Here is a 15,774-nt window from a genome sequence, read left to right on the forward strand (position 1 = left end):
GGTTGGGATTTTGAGGGAGGGGGGAGGGGCGCAGAGCTGCGCAGAGCAGAAGAAAAGAGAGGGAAACGAAAGCTTGGGGAAACATGTTCATGTTTACGTTGACGTTTGTTTTCGAAGAACCTGTGCATGTCCGGCCGGCATTTGGACCTGGATCTCAACGTCAGCCTCGCATGATAGTACTCTCGTCTTGAAGTTATCAGGAAACCTGGGATCGGTAGCGTCAGCAACCACCCGTAGCTGTTGACTTACTGTATCGTAATATGAGCAATAGTCCAAATAATAATAATAATCGCAAGAGGAAAGGAAATGTCGCCAGCACTGCTGATGCCAGTCCGACGAAGGAGAGGGTCAGCACCCGCCATGCTTCGAAGTCAAGTCAAGAAAGCCCTGCTCGTCCCTCCCAAGACTCGAAGAAACGTAAGAAAAGAGAGAGTTCAGCCAGTTCTAGCAATCCTACCAGGGCCAGCCCTCGCCGGTCGTCCAGGAACATTGACAGTTGTACCACAGACAACATGGCAGTATCAAGGGAACGTTGCTACAAGACCCCACCAAAGACGAGGGTGTCTAGGAAGGTTGAAAGAGCTCCCGTGTTTGAGACGAGTAAAGGCCTCAAAGGCTACACTTCAGATGGGATGTCATTCGAATCTGTTCCTGATGACGATTTACCAGACATAAATATAGCGTCACCCTATAAAGGCAGTAAGTTTTCTCACCAGTCAGCTTATGTAATTTGAGTCGCATATGAAGCTTTTTTGGAGATCTATTTCACAATGTCATCCACATAAAATGAATGGGTGTTTTGTTTTCTTTCAGAACAATATTCGAAGGATGACATTGTGTGGGCCCCTTTAGTTACCAAGCATTACAATATGCTGTGGCCAGCTGTTGTTACATCGGTTAAGGGGCCCAATGTATGTTTTCTGTTTATCGATGCTTATGATAAACCTGTCCGTAGAACACATGCTAAAAGACTGATACCTTTTGATAATTCTTCTAAAAACTTGGAGTTGAAGGTATGTGTTTGGTTCATCGAACGTATTTCAAGATCAGGAGGCCCTTTAATTCTCTAATTTTATTTTACTATTCTTCTAGGAACTAGGCGATAAAACTCCAGGATTCAAAGAAGCATATGAACTAGTTATTAGGTATTACTGTAATAAAAAACAAAATACAACATTAGATGCTCGACGCTTCCTCACACGTCCATATGACGAAAATGGTAACTCCTCTTACTTTATTGTAGTTCATCTTTGGAAGTTCAATGTTTCTGAAGTTTGGTAAGTATTTTGATTCTTGTTCAGTACATTTATTTTTCTTTAACTACATCAGATAAAGTTGGGATGGCCAAAAGCTTTCTCTTCAAACTTACTGGAAAATGTGATGGCCAAACAAAAAATTCTGAGGAAATTGAGGATTTTGAGGATATGGAAATTGTAGATAACGAAGACATAGATGATGAAATGGAGGAAAATGGTGAGGAGCCAAAAGTTGTAAGTCCCCAATCTGAAAGAATCAGAGAAATATTAGAAGATTTAGAAACTTTACCATCTCACATGACTGTTTCAGCAGAGGTAAGTTAACTGTAAGTTGTTGATGAGAAGTATGAGAGATCTCTTAGTTCCTATGAGTTTTTATTGAATTGTATAGAAACATGAGAAGATGAGAACTGAAGCTGAAAAACTGTTACCTTTCTTACAATCAAAAGATTGTTTTGAATATCTAAAGAAAATACGAGAGGGCACCCTCAAAAGTTCTCGCCACATAAGGTATATGAAAGGGGAGAAAGTTCAGGGAGGGCTTGGACCATTCACCCTATTTACTGACCTAGTAAGTCTTTCTTTACTCTTTATTTTGTACTATTCATATGTATTTATTGATTTTTGATGTCTTATGAAATGGTTGTCTTCTTTTTCAGACTGAACAGTTCTTATCAGCACTTGACAGCCATTGTGATGATTATGATTCTTATGATTATAAACACAATGTGATGCTACCAGAGGTAACTGAACTATTTTTAAGTAATGTAAATGTAGCACTTTGAAAATGAAACTAAAGCCAAGTTCTATTTATGCTCCACCTTTTCTATTGTTTCAGGCTTTATTATATGCAATCTCAAAGTATAAGGACTGTTCAAAATTTGATGCTAAAAAGTATTATAACAAAACCTGCCAAAAAGTTGGCATCAGAGACTGATTACAATTCTACTTGATTATAGTTCACACCTATAATATATATTTTTCAGCCAGAGATTTGTTATGCTTAATATGTCAAGTATACTTAAGCACTGTAGTTATTCCGTGAGCATCGATGCCTGTAATCCTCCCTGATAGTTGCCTGGCACTTAACAAATGCCTTGCTGCTCATTATCTAGCAGATCTATCAAAAGACTGTTGTTCAGTTTATCATATTTTAAACGTAGGTATAAAAATTAAATAGAAAAGTATGAACATTGTTTTCTCTTTATTCAGAGGCCACATACATTAACCTAAAGATGACCAAGTTTATGAGTGAATCCAAAAAAGAAAAGGTTAAAAAACAAGGGTAGGAAAATCCATGAGGCAGTTTAAAATTTTGTACATTTTCCTGCAGAACTGTTTATTACGCATGGTGCTTGCCTCGGGTAGAGTTTTGATAAAGTTTAGCTGATCACAAGTCTATTAACACAAATACATTGGATATACATATGTATCAGGTAAATAAATTAAAGAGAGGGGCAAGAAAGTCCAAACCAAAGATGTACCTAAGGTTCCTCTCCTTTAAAAATGCTTGGACAAAAATGTACATTGATCCTACAAAAAGAACCCTTACACTATATTGTAGTTTTATACCAATATGAGAAATTAATTGCAAAAGAAAATATCTCTATGTGATTGCTGGTTATTACTCTGATGTTCAGCAAAATTTCCCACTGGATCAATCACATTCTCACCCATTCATTCCAATCTTTTTTTGCTCCTGTGTCTACAACTCCATATATGGCATTCACTCAAATTTTAAACACTTCACCACCACACAAATGATCGATTACTTCTGTAAAGAAGAATGTTAGTTTAGGAACAACCGCAGAACTGACAAAGCAGAGTCCCACACCTGTCCCCATTTCTAGTGATCCTAGTTTTTCTACAAAAGAGAGGGAATAATAAAAGAATAGATAAGGAATCTGTCTCCCTTAAGCTTATCTTAGTTGCAGGACTTTGTGGATCAGGGGTCCAATGCTCACATCTAGTTCACAGTATAACAAAATTGAATCTAACATGCGAAGGAACTATTCCGTGAATTTCACTGCATTCTTTCTAATACAAGGGCATTTTAATGTTAATCTCTGTGAGGAAGTAAAATGGTGATGACGTGTGCAGGCCTGTGCTCCATCAGTACTTTTTGACAACCTATTTATAGTCAACCTGGCATGTAATAAGCAATAATTCTTTTAATCTTTTTAATTATTTTTTATCATGTTTTATGAAAAAATACATCTTTTTCACAAACTGCAGACGCTAAGGTCTGGCCTTACAGATTACAAACTTTGAAATCTACGGCCCATATACGATCTGAAAACAAATGTGTGCCTTTTAAGTTACTGTACAAAATAAGTCAACAAATGGAAAATTGATTTGACTGGCAAATACTTCTATAACTTCAATGAAACACACAAAAAGGGTAGCTAACATTTACTATCTTTTTATTTTTTAAAGGTTCAATATTCAGTTTAGTGCAGCAGCTCGAGCTGGTGTAACAAAAGCAACATAAACTGGATGAATTACTTAAAACAATATACAATATGTGCTAAACTTTTGTTTGTTTAATAGATATATATATATACTTTTAAAATGATGGAATTAAAACAACACTTAAACAAATTGCAGAAGAAAGCCAATTCAATCATGGGCAACTGGCAGGGTAAGGAGGGGAAGAGGAAGAAAGAAGCTAAATAGCAATAGTTTTACGATGCTCCGTGCACTTTTCTTCCTTCCACATGAAATACAAAACATATGTACAAACAGGTGGTCACAACATTCTTAACATAAGTCAAGTCAGTAAATTACAGCCAATGTAGGGGGACTTTTTTACCTCAATAAGAGCCCCTAATCAGCAAACAATAATAATTAAAATACACATATGACAACAGAAAGCAAAAGAATTTACAGATGAACACCTAAATTAACTGATCACACTTCTACCCTCGAACACCTTATAAGTTCATCATAGGAGAAGTTCTGAAGATTCACATGGGACACCACTGTACACAAAAGCATCAGTGAAGTAGCTCTTGTGATAAGAGGTCCTTTCCAAAGAAGTTCATGCCACACACAAGTTAGCGCCGACAGATGATTTGATTCCGTCATGTAGAACCTATGGTAACTATTGTACTTTACAGCGATCACACAATATGCCGCACAGGCTACAGCAATATCACAAAGTTCACAGAGAGCCAATGGAGAAAGAAAAATTCAAAAACACTTCACACTAATAGGTGTCCTGTTTCAATGATTCTTCATCTTCACTGTAAGTCACAACTTATTGAGCTGCACTGAAGGGTGGTGATTTCTTGCTGTAGAGAAGGTGAAAGTTTACTGATCATCTCCTCTCAATGCAGGTAATTGAGACAATTGCAAAGCAAAGCATTTAAGTCGGGTCCAATTTCAGTACGTCATAAAGATAAGATACAACAAGTTCTTGAAAGCACCCCTACATATTTCATAGTAAAAGCTCATCCACATTTTAATTACAGTACTGTACAAATGCAACTTAGAAAAATAGGTATATTGTTGACTTTTTGAACTATTCACTTTCACAAAGTTAACCAAGGATGAACACTGCATGATTGATAAATTGAATGGTACTGTACGGTAAAAGGAGAATGATCAGTTTTCTTTCAACCTTTAATAATGCGGATACTTGAGGTGACATTCAGTCTTTATCTGCAACTGGAGTGCCAATTGCTGACACTTTAAACTAGCCATCTTCTTTTGGGGGTGTGAACCAACCTTTATGGAAATAGAAAGCAAAACATTAAAATTCAAATCCAAAAAAATAACTGAATCAAAATTCAAATAATCTCACCGTTTTTCTCGTGTATCTGGACTAAGGACTTGAATGATTGCTGGGCTTTGGCAAGGCTGTACTGGCTCTGCAAATAATAACATGAATTTAACAAAAACCCCATGTAAAGCTTGACACCAGATTCAATGAATTTGTACCTTGGGTAAAGTAAATTGAATACGAGCTTTGCCTTTCACAAGGGTAGCTGCTATTTGCATGATAACAGCTTCTACAGTGTACGCTGAACTCCAACCTTGTTTTGTCAAGAGTTCCATACAGATAGCACCACCAACAAGAACATATCCCCCACTTATCACGGGATGTACAACTCGCACAAACGGGGGCTCAAAGGGATAAGTTTCCTAAAATGAGAGAGATATAGGGAAATTAACAAATGCAAGAAGTAAGCCGCCAGCATTTGACAGGTGAGACAATCACAAACCTTGAATAGCATGTTAAGAAGAATGGAATCCTTCCCCTCTTTTTCTTTGAGAAGCACCAAATCATTGTGAAGTGGAGAGTCTGGATCAACACTCATCAATCTGACATTCCATTCATACAAACTGTCACTAACCAATTCAATATTATACATCCCTAAAAAAAAGTTTATTTTAGAAATAAATCTGACAAAAAATAAATAAATTTATAAAAAATATTTGTTATGAACTACACATACCTTTCTTAAAAGTATCTGAACGGTAAATGTCCCCTAACATGCGAAGGAACTATTCCGTGAATTTCACTGCATTCTTTCTAATACAAGGGCATTTTAATGTTAATCTCTGTGAGGAAGTAAAATGGTGATGACGTGTGCAGGCCTGTGCTCCATCAGTACTTTTTGACAACCTATTTATAGTCAACCTGGCATGTAATAAGCAATAATTCTTTTAATCTTTTTAATTATTTTTTATCATGTTTTATGAAAAAATACATCTTTTTCACAAACTGCAGACGCTAAGGTCTGGCCTTACAGATTACAAACTTTGAAATCTACGGCCCATATACGATCTGAAAACAAATGTGTGCCTTTTAAGTTACTGTACAAAATAAGTCAACAAATGGAAAATTGATTTGACTGGCAAATACTTCTATAACTTCAATGAAACACACAAAAAGGGTAGCTAACATTTACTATCTTTTTATTTTTTAAAGGTTCAATATTCAGTTTAGTGCAGCAGCTCGAGCTGGTGTAACAAAAGCAACATAAACTGGATGAATTACTTAAAACAATATACAATATGTGCTAAACTTTTGTTTGTTTAATAGATATATATATATACTTTTAAAATGATGGAATTAAAACAACACTTAAACAAATTGCAGAAGAAAGCCAATTCAATCATGGGCAACTGGCAGGGTAAGGAGGGGAAGAGGAAGAAAGAAGCTAAATAGCAATAGTTTTACGATGCTCCGTGCACTTTTCTTCCTTCCACATGAAATACAAAACATATGTACAAACAGGTGGTCACAACATTCTTAACATAAGTCAAGTCAGTAAATTACAGCCAATGTAGGGGGACTTTTTTACCTCAATAAGAGCCCCTAATCAGCAAACAATAATAATTAAAATACACATATGACAACAGAAAGCAAAAGAATTTACAGATGAACACCTAAATTAACTGATCACACTTCTACCCTCGAACACCTTATAAGTTCATCATAGGAGAAGTTCTGAAGATTCACATGGGACACCACTGTACACAAAAGCATCAGTGAAGTAGCTCTTGTGATAAGAGGTCCTTTCCAAAGAAGTTCATGCCACACACAAGTTAGCGCCGACAGATGATTTGATTCCGTCATGTAGAACCTATGGTAACTATTGTACTTTACAGCGATCACACAATATGCCGCACAGGCTACAGCAATATCACAAAGTTCACAGAGAGCCAATGGAGAAAGAAAAATTCAAAAACACTTCACACTAATAGGTGTCCTGTTTCAATGATTCTTCATCTTCACTGTAAGTCACAACTTATTGAGCTGCACTGAAGGGTGGTGATTTCTTGCTGTAGAGAAGGTGAAAGTTTACTGATCATCTCCTCTCAATGCAGGTAATTGAGACAATTGCAAAGCAAAGCATTTAAGTCGGGTCCAATTTCAGTACGTCATAAAGATAAGATACAACAAGTTCTTGAAAGCACCCCTACATATTTCATAGTAAAAGCTCATCCACATTTTAATTACAGTACTGTACAAATGCAACTTAGAAAAATAGGTATATTGTTGACTTTTTGAACTATTCACTTTCACAAAGTTAACCAAGGATGAACACTGCATGATTGATAAATTGAATGGTACTGTACGGTAAAAGGAGAATGATCAGTTTTCTTTCAACCTTTAATAATGCGGATACTTGAGGTGACATTCAGTCTTTATCTGCAACTGGAGTGCCAATTGCTGACACTTTAAACTAGCCATCTTCTTTTGGGGGTGTGAACCAACCTTTATGGAAATAGAAAGCAAAACATTAAAATTCAAATCCAAAAAAATAACTGAATCAAAATTCAAATAATCTCACCGTTTTTCTCGTGTATCTGGACTAAGGACTTGAATGATTGCTGGGCTTTGGCAAGGCTGTACTGGCTCTGCAAATAATAACATGAATTTAACAAAAACCCCATGTAAAGCTTGACACCAGATTCAATGAATTTGTACCTTGGGTAAAGTAAATTGAATACGAGCTTTGCCTTTCACAAGGGTAGCTGCTATTTGCATGATAACAGCTTCTACAGTGTACGCTGAACTCCAACCTTGTTTTGTCAAGAGTTCCATACAGATAGCACCACCAACAAGAACATATCCCCCACTTATCACGGGATGTACAACTCGCACAAACGGGGGCTCAAAGGGATAAGTTTCCTAAAATGAGAGAGATATAGGGAAATTAACAAATGCAAGAAGTAAGCCGCCAGCATTTGACAGGTGAGACAATCACAAACCTTGAATAGCATGTTAAGAAGAATGGAATCCTTCCCCTCTTTTTCTTTGAGAAGCACCAAATCATTGTGAAGTGGAGAGTCTGGATCAACACTCATCAATCTGACATTCCATTCATACAAACTGTCACTAACCAATTCAATATTATACATCCCTAAAAAAAAGTTTATTTTAGAAATAAATCTGACAAAAAATAAATAAATTTATAAAAAATATTTGTTATGAACTACACATACCTTTCTTAAAAGTATCTGAACGGTAAATGTCCCTGAGCTCTTTCATTAAGCGATCAGTAGCTTGTAGGGACCCCGATACTGACCCTTTTAAGTAATCTTGCCGCTGATTGTTTCTTAGTCGTTCCAAATGAGCTAAATTTGCTATGTCCATATCATCGGCCTGAAATCATTTTCATTAAGACAATACATAAATTGACCTTAGGAAAATATAAAACTGACGAAAAGGTTTAATAATGCATGGATGATTGACTCTTACTTTGTTTTTCTGTACTATTTCCGCCTCTTCCATTTCAAAGTGTTCATCTTCCAACTCGTCATTGTCATTTTCTTCATCTTCTTCCTCATCATCATCACAGTCTCTTTCAATACTATCTGAAGGCCTTGGGGCAGGTGAGGCACCACCAACAGTGTGGTTGCTATGTGGCACAGGCAGAACCAGCCGATCTACATCTGATAACTCTGGAAGGCTATGTAAACGGCAAAGTTCTCGTAAAAGAATACCAACTTGGTTAATTACCTGGAAGAAGAATGACAAACAAAAAGGATTGAAAACACAAGATATTAAAGACCTTAAATTCATAAAAGAATAAAACTCGCATATTTACATGATTATCACGTCCAGTTGTATTGCTCAAAATCTGAACAGCATTAGTCACACTTGTTTCCTCTGAATCGGCAAACCACACTGGGGGAGTAGATGGATAATTCTCCTGCACCCACAAAAAGAAACAGGTTAGTGGATAGCATAAAATGGCAAAGATTCAAATTTGTTTTAAAATTAGGATGGTGATTTAATACATATTTAGTCTCTTTCAAAGTGACATAAGGTAACATGTGACACAATCATAATGAAGAAAAATCGTGTTAAAAAGGAAATTAGAACATTAAACAGGACGAGTACGTGATGACAGATTCCACAACAGTGTAAAAAAGCATTTCACCTTCATCAATAATTTCATGACAGGTCAAAAATCAATGAAAAATTTATAAGCCAAAGCATAAAGAGGTCGTGAAATGACAAACAGAATACAGTTTAGGCTAAACGGTTGAAAGTCATACTGAACTTTCGCCCGTAAGAAGTACGTCGCAAACATTCGATACGCGTAATTGTAAACACACCAAATGAAAGCGCACTAAACCTTTGAAGAGGTTAGGTAATGATCTAAGAGACATGCTTAATGGCAGTAGGCTTATTTTGGAGAGGTGCATATGGAAACTGTAAGACTCGGGGCCACATTCAAGGTTCGCAGGAAATAAAATGGCCAGAAATGTACCTAATCTAGCGGATGGCAACTTCCACGTTAGACTGCCAGATACAGAAATTGCAGTAACCCAGATACTAAAAAAGGCTGACTCGCGTAGCTAATCCTTTGTTCGCAGACAACCCATTTTCCCAATCTCTCTGACGTAACTCGCACCATCCGCGAGGAAAGTGTATCGGCTTAAATCAACAAGAAACCACTCACCGTGATATTCGCGTGAATTTCGTATTTCTTGCCATTTTTGCCAATGAATCTACAGTTCAACTCATCGACACTGGCAGCCACTATCTGAAACCTTTCATGATTCTTGGGGAAAACAGACTCTAGTGTTTTGATTTCTTGCTTCAACGTGTTCAAGCAAGCCATTTGAGGACAACCCAAACATAAAGATAACGAAGTCCACGCTTATTTGGACAAAAACAACACTATTTTAACATCAACACTACGTCTGTACTCAGAGAAAATGGCGACTTTACTGGGGTCGTGTGTGTGGTTGTTCGGGCAAAACTAAACTTATTTTCGGATTTCGGACGCAAGGGGGCGCTGCTCCCCCAATTCGTATACAGTCACGCGATTGTGCATGAAAACCAGACTGACCGTAGCCCCGTAGCGCATATGACGCAGAGATTATACGATTTATTTTTATCTTTCTGAAAAATTAATAGTAAAAAATCGAAATTAAGAGTGAATGTTACCAGCTTTGAGCGTCTGTGTGTGAGTGTGCAAAAAAAGGGGGGGGGGGGGGTTCAGCGCACGCATCGCACAGAAGACGGAAGTGTTGCCTACCTGCTGGGCGCACTATTAATGTTTGGACGGGAGCATGCGTAACTTTTGATGACATTTTCCAGAAATTAAAGAATGTGCAAAGAATGAAACTGCCAAAAGTTCGTGTTTGTGCACGCTAGGGGCGCACATTCGTAACGCTTGTATCATGTATATTTGGCTTGTATCTTATAATAAAATGCGATCTGCAAAATAAACTCTAACCATGGATTGAAGATTGAAGTCATTTTATTAGCTTGCCATCCTCAGATAAAAATCTTCAAGCTACAAGGAAGCTAGAAATCTGAAAGGCTTGGAGAAAGAGAAAGCTTGAGTGGCTACGAGAAAGGGCCGAAGTGAAATCAACGCAAGGAAGTTTCCCGCCCGACAAAATCCTTGATCACCCTGCAACGAGGCTCACCACATGTTTATTGTGACGTCACACAAACTTAGAGTTGGTCATGTCAATACCAATATCAATCGGTCTTCCCTCTGACAAGTTCGCCTTTCTTCTGCAGTTAAAGTTTTGTTCGCGCCTGGATTTCGGCTCGTGAATGTCAGAATGCCGGTTCGAGTTGAAATCGTTCCTCCTCCCCCAGCTAATTCTAAACAGCCTGGCGTAACAAAATCTTTATTGTACAACGGCTCCCGTTTTCAAGGTTCCCAGAAGTCGAAAGGAAATAGCTACGAGGTCGAAGTTGTTTTGCAGGTTAGGTCTTTTGCCTCTCTTAAATCTTGATCGTCATTAGGCCCATTAGAGCCTAAAACTTTTAACTCGTTAAGTTTCTTCTGTCATGGGATGTCATCTTCGGAGTTATTAGTTTGGTATCACATTCCAATCGCCCTTTTGAATATGTTAACAATAGGTTGCTGCAAGCTATCTGATTGAGCCAGATCTTGTATGTGGGTGGGTGTTGCCAGGACCAGTTTATTTAGAATAAGCAGTTCAGTGCATTACAACTTCTGTTAAAGTCTCATATTTGCTACTCCCATTATGCACTTCTTGTTTGTTTGCTTCTTTTCTTATCGCTTTCCTTACTTCTATAGTTTGATTTACCTTAAATGAGCATATAATGACAATCACCTTCAGTTTAAGGTATTCTTTGTGTAGCCTTGAATTTATATCCCTATCTTTAAAGTCTGTTCCACTCGAAAAGCTCACATAATTTTGTATATTTTTGTTTTACCATTATTTGAACTACTGTTTCTCTTTCCTCCTTCAGCATGTTGACGAAGAAAATTCTTACCTTTGTGGGTATTTAGGGATCAAAGGGTTAACTGAAGAATTCCCCACATTGACCACCTTTTTTGATGGTGAAATCATCAGCAAGAAATACCCCTTTCTTACTAGGAAATGGGATGCCGATGAGGATGTGGACAAAAAACACTGGGTAAGTGCACTAATATTATTTACCCTGTGAATTTTGGTGCATACAATCAACTCTGTCAAATTTGCTAATTGTTTAAAACACTTTATTTTCCAGAGTAAGTTTAGCTCATTTCACCAGTATGCCAAAACTTTCAATTCAGATACTTTCAGTTATGATAACTTGAAAGAGGCTGATTATGTCTTCATGAGATGGAAAGAACATTTTCTTGTTCCTGACCACACTATCAAGGATATTAGTGGAGCATCATTTGCAGGATTTTACTATATATGTTTCCGTAAATCAGCAGCAACCATTGAGGGTTACTATTACCATAGAAGTTCCGAATGGTAAGCCTATATCATATTGCTCTATTTCATCTGCCTTTTTTACAACTTCTCTCCCTTGATTTTCAGTTTCTGTAATGTGGTATCCTACATATCAAGTATTTGGTTTCAATTTTCTTTTGCAGGTACCAGTCCTTAACACTCAGTCATGTTCCAGAACATAGTATTCAAATTTATGAATTTAGGTGAAGTTTCATTTGTTCTGCTCGGTATCAACACATAAGTCTGATTTTCCTTTGACATTTTCTTTTTTTTTTATATTTTTAATTTAAAAGGATGAGGGGCAATTTGCAATGAGAATTGTCAAATAGATCTTTACTTTTAGTGGAAGTCACTAAGTAAGTTTATACATATGTAATGAAGTTTGTATATTTTCATTCTCTCTTTTGTACATTTTCTCTGTAAGTACATAAGTTTGCATGCAAAGAAGGAGTGTCTTTTTAAACTGTTAAATTTGTGATGTTGTCCGTTTTCTTGTTTTTAAACAAAATATAAACAATCCTGATTTTTCAGCTTGGTGAGAATGTTTTTCTAGGGCTTCCCCTCCATAGAGTCATTGCTTTCATAAACTAAAAAGACACAACCTATCAAAGCAGTTGCTTTAATTTTCCATAATTACAAGGTATAAGTCACAGTCACAGTAAGATTTTCATAGATGCCTATATGTACACACTTCTCTCTTACAAACATATTAAATGAAAATGAGATGATGCAAATTCAGAGATTATTCAGTTAGTATAATTTTCCTCATTTAATCCAATATTGTGAGAACAAAACCATAGCTGTTATGGTTATGGTTGTCCATTAACAGAATAAACATGACCACATGATATGGGGTGCTGTACACAGTAAATAGGTAATAATTGATACATGCAGGTGTCCATTATCACTGTAAAAATTAATTACAAAACTACATGACTTACAAGAAGCACAAATTAAAAACACAATATGGTGAAAAAAGTACATAAGCTGCCATGAAGGTACCTTCTGGATACCTTGATTGGAATGTATATTTCCTAAGTTTTCTTTTAAAACTATTCCAAACAGTAGTTTTGGGTAGTGCTGAAAGTCAACTGAACCCTCAATGTCACTTTTGCTTTTACATACCATGAAGTGAAACATTCAATTTTGTGGTATAAGGACAGAGAAGTACATGAAGCAGAAGTATATCAGGAGACATACATCTGTAGATCTCCTGAGTATATCACAAACAAAAAGAGACTTTAGATTAACTGCATGAATATAAATTAACATGTAGCTAAATTGAATGTGAGCACCAAAAAAATTAGTGAGAAGGCAAACCCCGAATTTGCAAATCCAACCGAACCAGAACAGGACCTTGAACTAGTGTACAATTTCAACTCGTTTTGGCTAAAAGAACCCAAACCGGGTCGCAACGAATGCTTCACAAAAGTTTGTTATAGAAACCGTTTGCCCCATCATCACTATAACAATAAATTGTAGAAGAAAAGTAACTTTACAACTAGAGAAAAAAAGCCTTGAATCTTGAAAGCAGCTTACACACTCTTCATCCTCATTTTCTCTCAATTTAAATTTCAGATTAGATAATTAATATTACTTTTTTTTAAAGGGAAGATTTTGAAATTGTTTTTGTATCAAACTAGAAGTACAAATATGATTGGACGGTCAATTCTAATGGTCATAGTAGAGTAATGACAGACAGCAGAGTACATACATCAAACAATACTACAACCACTTAAATAAGTGAAAGAAGAAACAGAATACTGAAAATGGTTACACAAAAGCCACATATCAAAATGAGATTCTCACCAATAAGTTTACTGTATTGCTTTCAAACTGTTAAAATGACTAAAGGCAGATGATTTACAGTCAGGAAAACACATTTGTAAGAGAGCTTTAAATCTACATATATACATATATCTTATATACATGCTCACTTTGGTGTAGAAAATGCCAATTCTAAGGGGAGAAATGAAGTAGTCGAGTCAAAATTCATCACAAGACCATAGGCAGAGACAAAGAGAATAAAACAAAGATTACATTCACAGCACAATTGATAGCACACAGTAGAACCACAGAAATCATGAGATGCAACATGAGTTGCGGCCTGCACAACTAGTCCGATTATTATCAAGAACACTACCCGAAGATGGCGTTGTGCTTGATGATGATGTAGGGCAGACCATTCCTACAAAACGAAGTTTCTTGCTTCCTGATAATGTTCCCATTTTACCAGATGCAAGGAGATGATTCCTATTGTTGTTCATGACATATCGATGCATAGATGTCGTTGAATAGCTGGCTAAATCATATGACTTCAAATGTGACTTGATTGAACCAGGGAGAGGGAGTTGATCAATCCCATACACAGAGGTGCGGGCCACAATTGCACGACAACATAATTCTTGCAAGCTCAGGACTGTAAGACAACATGATTATTTGTACTTCAAGTATTTGATGTTTTGCTAATTACTTTTTATTATGATTGATTGACAAGTTAATTGACCTACCTTTATTTGATCTCCACAGCCTTTCCATGCCATTTCGATGTAGTGCCATACGAGACAACTCACTGAAGCTTTCTCTAATGTTAAAATCACATAAAGGACTAACCTCAAAGAAAGACATTCGATTTTTAACAGCATATGACTCAGCCTCACGAGTGCCAACTTGACGTTTAAAAGCTAGGTGAAGTCGGTTTCCTACAAGTACTTTGGGAACACCTGGTGCATGCTGTAAGGATAAATAGTGGATAGAATTGAGGGCAATAACAGAAAGAATAAAAATGTTTGTGTAGTATGCTAATATATCTCAACTAATAAGAAAAATTTTACGATACCTCTTCAACTTCTTTCAGCCAGCGGTCAATGCCATCAAACGACCATTTATTTGTAATATCATAAACAAGTAGGATACCTTGTGCTCCTCTTGAATACGATCTTATGATGGTACAAAATCGACCCTGACCAGATGTATCCCATAGTTGTAGTTTCACGCGCTTCCCATCCAACAAAATTGTTGTTGTCTTGTAAGCTGAAAGAGGATAAAGTATAGTCAGAACAACTTGTAAGGATGCTTTAACACTCAGTAGCAAAAGCTGACCAAAAAAATGTTTATGATGCTGTTAACTCAAAGAAGAGAATGAATAACAAAAATTTGTCAGTTTGTTTGAATGGACTGGGAAGTGGAGTATAGGTATTGAGTAGCTGGTGCATCACGTAGATAAATTATACCACACCCAAGGGTACTTAAACAGCAGAAGGGGATGTTATTACCAAATGGGCAGTGAGAAAAATACTATTAGACCAGAAAATAGAACATTAATAATGAGGTTAATTGAACTGGACCATTTTGACATTTTATGTTATTAATACTTACCACTCCCACTACAAAACGGGGATTCTGACGATCCATCTTCTAGGCCGCTTAAAATTTCTTGTTTCCCAACGTCACTGTCCCCCACAAGAAGAAATTTCAACAAGTAATCATATTGTTTTTGTTGTGGTCTTGGCTCCAGAGCCATAACACACACACTTCCTTGATTTTCTTGAGCATAATCAGTGGTTTCTCGAGGTCCAACAATATTACGGACAAATAAAAGCTTTTATAATGCCTTTTTAATGAAAGAATGATTGTGCGCTAGACCAACCAACATTCTGCGAAAGCAGTAGAATGAAATATTGACAATACGGAAAGGTTAGAAAGTCCTATGCCTTGATCCTTGATCTGTCTATCTAGGCGCCTAGCCAAAGCAGAGGTGGAAGCCCGGAAGTTTCTCGTCTTAGTCTCTGAACCAACCTCCGGTTACGCGAATGGCGCGATTTTCAAATGACTGCAG

At 36.8% G+C, this 15,774-nt stretch overlaps 4 protein-coding genes and 1 pseudogene across 4 annotated transcripts; 2 read left to right on the plus strand and 3 right to left on the minus strand.

The window, feature by feature from the left end:
• Nucleotides 1–23: 23 nt before the first annotated feature.
• LOC113203331 (uncharacterized) lies at nucleotides 24–2,447 on the plus strand. The gene is made up of 7 exons (XM_026417956.2): nucleotides 24–699; nucleotides 814–1,013; nucleotides 1,093–1,219; nucleotides 1,330–1,571; nucleotides 1,648–1,827; nucleotides 1,916–1,999; nucleotides 2,095–2,447. The coding sequence occupies exons 1-7, from the start codon at nucleotides 261–263 to the stop codon at nucleotides 2,191–2,193; spliced, it is 1,371 nt and encodes a 456-aa protein (XP_026273741.1). The 5' UTR covers nucleotides 24–260; the 3' UTR covers nucleotides 2,194–2,447.
• Nucleotides 2,448–3,935: 1,488 nt separating this feature from the next.
• Nucleotides 3,936–6,843, minus strand: LOC127750238 (ubiquitin-conjugating enzyme E2 Q1-like; annotated as a pseudogene).
• On the minus strand, nucleotides 6,159–9,972 carry LOC113203332 (ubiquitin-conjugating enzyme E2 Q2). Its single transcript, XM_026417957.2, has 8 exons — nucleotides 9,683–9,972; nucleotides 8,822–8,926; nucleotides 8,473–8,733; nucleotides 8,217–8,376; nucleotides 7,983–8,134; nucleotides 7,699–7,902; nucleotides 7,562–7,628; nucleotides 6,159–7,485 (listed from the first exon to the last, which is right to left on the minus strand). Exons 1-8 carry the CDS (start codon nucleotides 9,842–9,844, stop codon nucleotides 7,454–7,456), a joined length of 1,143 nt encoding a protein of 380 aa, XP_026273742.1. The 5' UTR covers nucleotides 9,845–9,972; the 3' UTR covers nucleotides 6,159–7,453.
• Nucleotides 9,973–10,714: 742 nt separating this feature from the next.
• On the plus strand, nucleotides 10,715–12,466 carry LOC113203318 (glucose-induced degradation protein 4 homolog). The gene is made up of 4 exons (XM_026417930.2): nucleotides 10,715–10,949; nucleotides 11,464–11,631; nucleotides 11,725–11,957; nucleotides 12,080–12,466. The coding sequence occupies exons 1-4, from the start codon at nucleotides 10,803–10,805 to the stop codon at nucleotides 12,141–12,143; spliced, it is 612 nt and encodes a 203-aa protein (XP_026273715.1). The 5' UTR covers nucleotides 10,715–10,802; the 3' UTR covers nucleotides 12,144–12,466.
• A 73-nt stretch (nucleotides 12,467–12,539) lies between these two features.
• Nucleotides 12,540–15,663, minus strand: LOC113203316 (ras-related protein Rab-40C). The gene is made up of 4 exons (XM_026417928.2): nucleotides 15,315–15,663; nucleotides 14,776–14,969; nucleotides 14,447–14,669; nucleotides 12,540–14,355 (listed from the first exon to the last, which is right to left on the minus strand). The coding sequence occupies exons 1-4, from the start codon at nucleotides 15,457–15,459 to the stop codon at nucleotides 14,018–14,020; spliced, it is 900 nt and encodes a 299-aa protein (XP_026273713.1). The 5' UTR covers nucleotides 15,460–15,663; the 3' UTR covers nucleotides 12,540–14,017.
• Between the last annotated feature and the right edge of the window lie 111 nt (nucleotides 15,664–15,774).

The sequence above is a fragment of the Frankliniella occidentalis genome, unplaced genomic scaffold, assembly GCF_000697945.3.
Source record: "Frankliniella occidentalis isolate FOCC.00 unplaced genomic scaffold, Focc_3.1 Scaffold157, whole genome shotgun sequence".
Lineage (NCBI taxonomy): Eukaryota > Metazoa > Arthropoda > Insecta > Thysanoptera > Thripidae > Frankliniella > Frankliniella occidentalis.

What these genes read in the sequence shown, in the direction of transcription:
- LOC113203332 (XM_026417957.2), bottom strand. Translation starts at nt 9,844, where the DNA reads ATGGCTTGCTTGAACACGTTGAAGCAAGAAATCAAAACACTAGAGTCT. An exon ending in AAATAGTACAGAAAAACAAA is followed by an intron (nt 8,377 to 8,472) that starts GTAAGAGTCAAT and finishes AAATGATTTCAG; the next exon opens with GCCGATGATATGGACATAGC. An exon ending in TTCAGATACTTTTAAGAAAG is followed by an intron (nt 8,135 to 8,216) that starts GTATGTGTAGTT and finishes ACTTTTTTTTAG; the next exon opens with GGATGTATAATATTGAATTG.
- LOC113203318 (XM_026417930.2), top strand. Translation starts at nt 10,803, where the DNA reads ATGCCGGTTCGAGTTGAAATCGTTCCTCCTCCCCCAGCTAATTCTAAA. An exon ending in AGGTCGAAGTTGTTTTGCAG is followed by an intron (nt 10,950 to 11,463) that starts GTTAGGTCTTTT and finishes TTCCTCCTTCAG; the next exon opens with CATGTTGACGAAGAAAATTC. An exon ending in TACCATAGAAGTTCCGAATG is followed by an intron (nt 11,958 to 12,079) that starts GTAAGCCTATAT and finishes TTTCTTTTGCAG; the next exon opens with GTACCAGTCCTTAACACTCA.
- LOC113203331 (XM_026417956.2), top strand. Translation starts at nt 261, where the DNA reads ATGAGCAATAGTCCAAATAATAATAATAATCGCAAGAGGAAAGGAAAT. An exon ending in ACATGACTGTTTCAGCAGAG is followed by an intron (nt 1,572 to 1,647) that starts GTAAGTTAACTG and finishes TGAATTGTATAG; the next exon opens with AAACATGAGAAGATGAGAAC. An exon ending in TCACCCTATTTACTGACCTA is followed by an intron (nt 1,828 to 1,915) that starts GTAAGTCTTTCT and finishes CTTCTTTTTCAG; the next exon opens with ACTGAACAGTTCTTATCAGC.
- LOC113203316 (XM_026417928.2), bottom strand. Translation starts at nt 15,459, where the DNA reads ATGGCTCTGGAGCCAAGACCACAACAAAAACAATATGATTACTTGTTG. An exon ending in CCCGTTTTGTAGTGGGAGTG is followed by an intron (nt 14,970 to 15,314) that starts GTAAGTATTAAT and finishes ATCCTCTTTCAG; the next exon opens with CTTACAAGACAACAACAATT. An exon ending in GCTGTGGAGATCAAATAAAG is followed by an intron (nt 14,356 to 14,446) that starts GTAGGTCAATTA and finishes GTTGTCTTACAG; the next exon opens with TCCTGAGCTTGCAAGAATTA.